The 250-nt window shown below is 48.4% G+C and overlaps 1 protein-coding gene across 1 annotated transcript; it reads right to left on the bottom strand.

Moving 5' to 3' along the window:
• Window positions 1–3: 3 nt before the first annotated feature.
• LOC108254497 (cleavage and polyadenylation specificity factor subunit 1-like) lies at window positions 4–246 on the bottom strand (the record flags this gene model as incomplete). The annotated part of the gene is made up of 1 exon (XM_017449475.1): window positions 4–246. A coding segment is annotated over one exon (243 nt), but the record flags the coding sequence as incomplete, so codon positions are not given.
• Between the last annotated feature and the right edge of the window lie 4 nt (window positions 247–250).

The following is a 250-nucleotide window of genomic DNA, read 5'->3' as shown; positions in this document are numbered from 1 at the left end:
CGGAAAACTAGTGCTCGCGTCCGCAATGCTGTTCAAACTAACGCCATACGGTGGTATGCTCTGATTCAAATAGATCAGAGCATTGTTAGTCAGGATCAATGTACCACCTAGTGGTTTACGCACAGGGAGGGCTTGAATACAGTCGAATGGAAGGTTGGACACAGACCAGATAACAGGGTAGACGCGTTGCTGTATGTTGAGGGATACGGAGACCATGGAGCAAGTGTCTTTACGAACAGCGATACGTCTG

The sequence above is a fragment of the Diaphorina citri genome, unplaced genomic scaffold (genome assembly GCF_000475195.1).
Source record: "Diaphorina citri unplaced genomic scaffold, Diaci psyllid genome assembly version 1.1 scaffold131656, whole genome shotgun sequence".
Classification (NCBI taxonomy): domain Eukaryota; kingdom Metazoa; phylum Arthropoda; class Insecta; order Hemiptera; family Psyllidae; genus Diaphorina; species Diaphorina citri.
The sequence above is the reverse complement of the archived record's forward strand: the minus strand, read 5'-3'. Positions and strand labels throughout refer to the sequence as shown.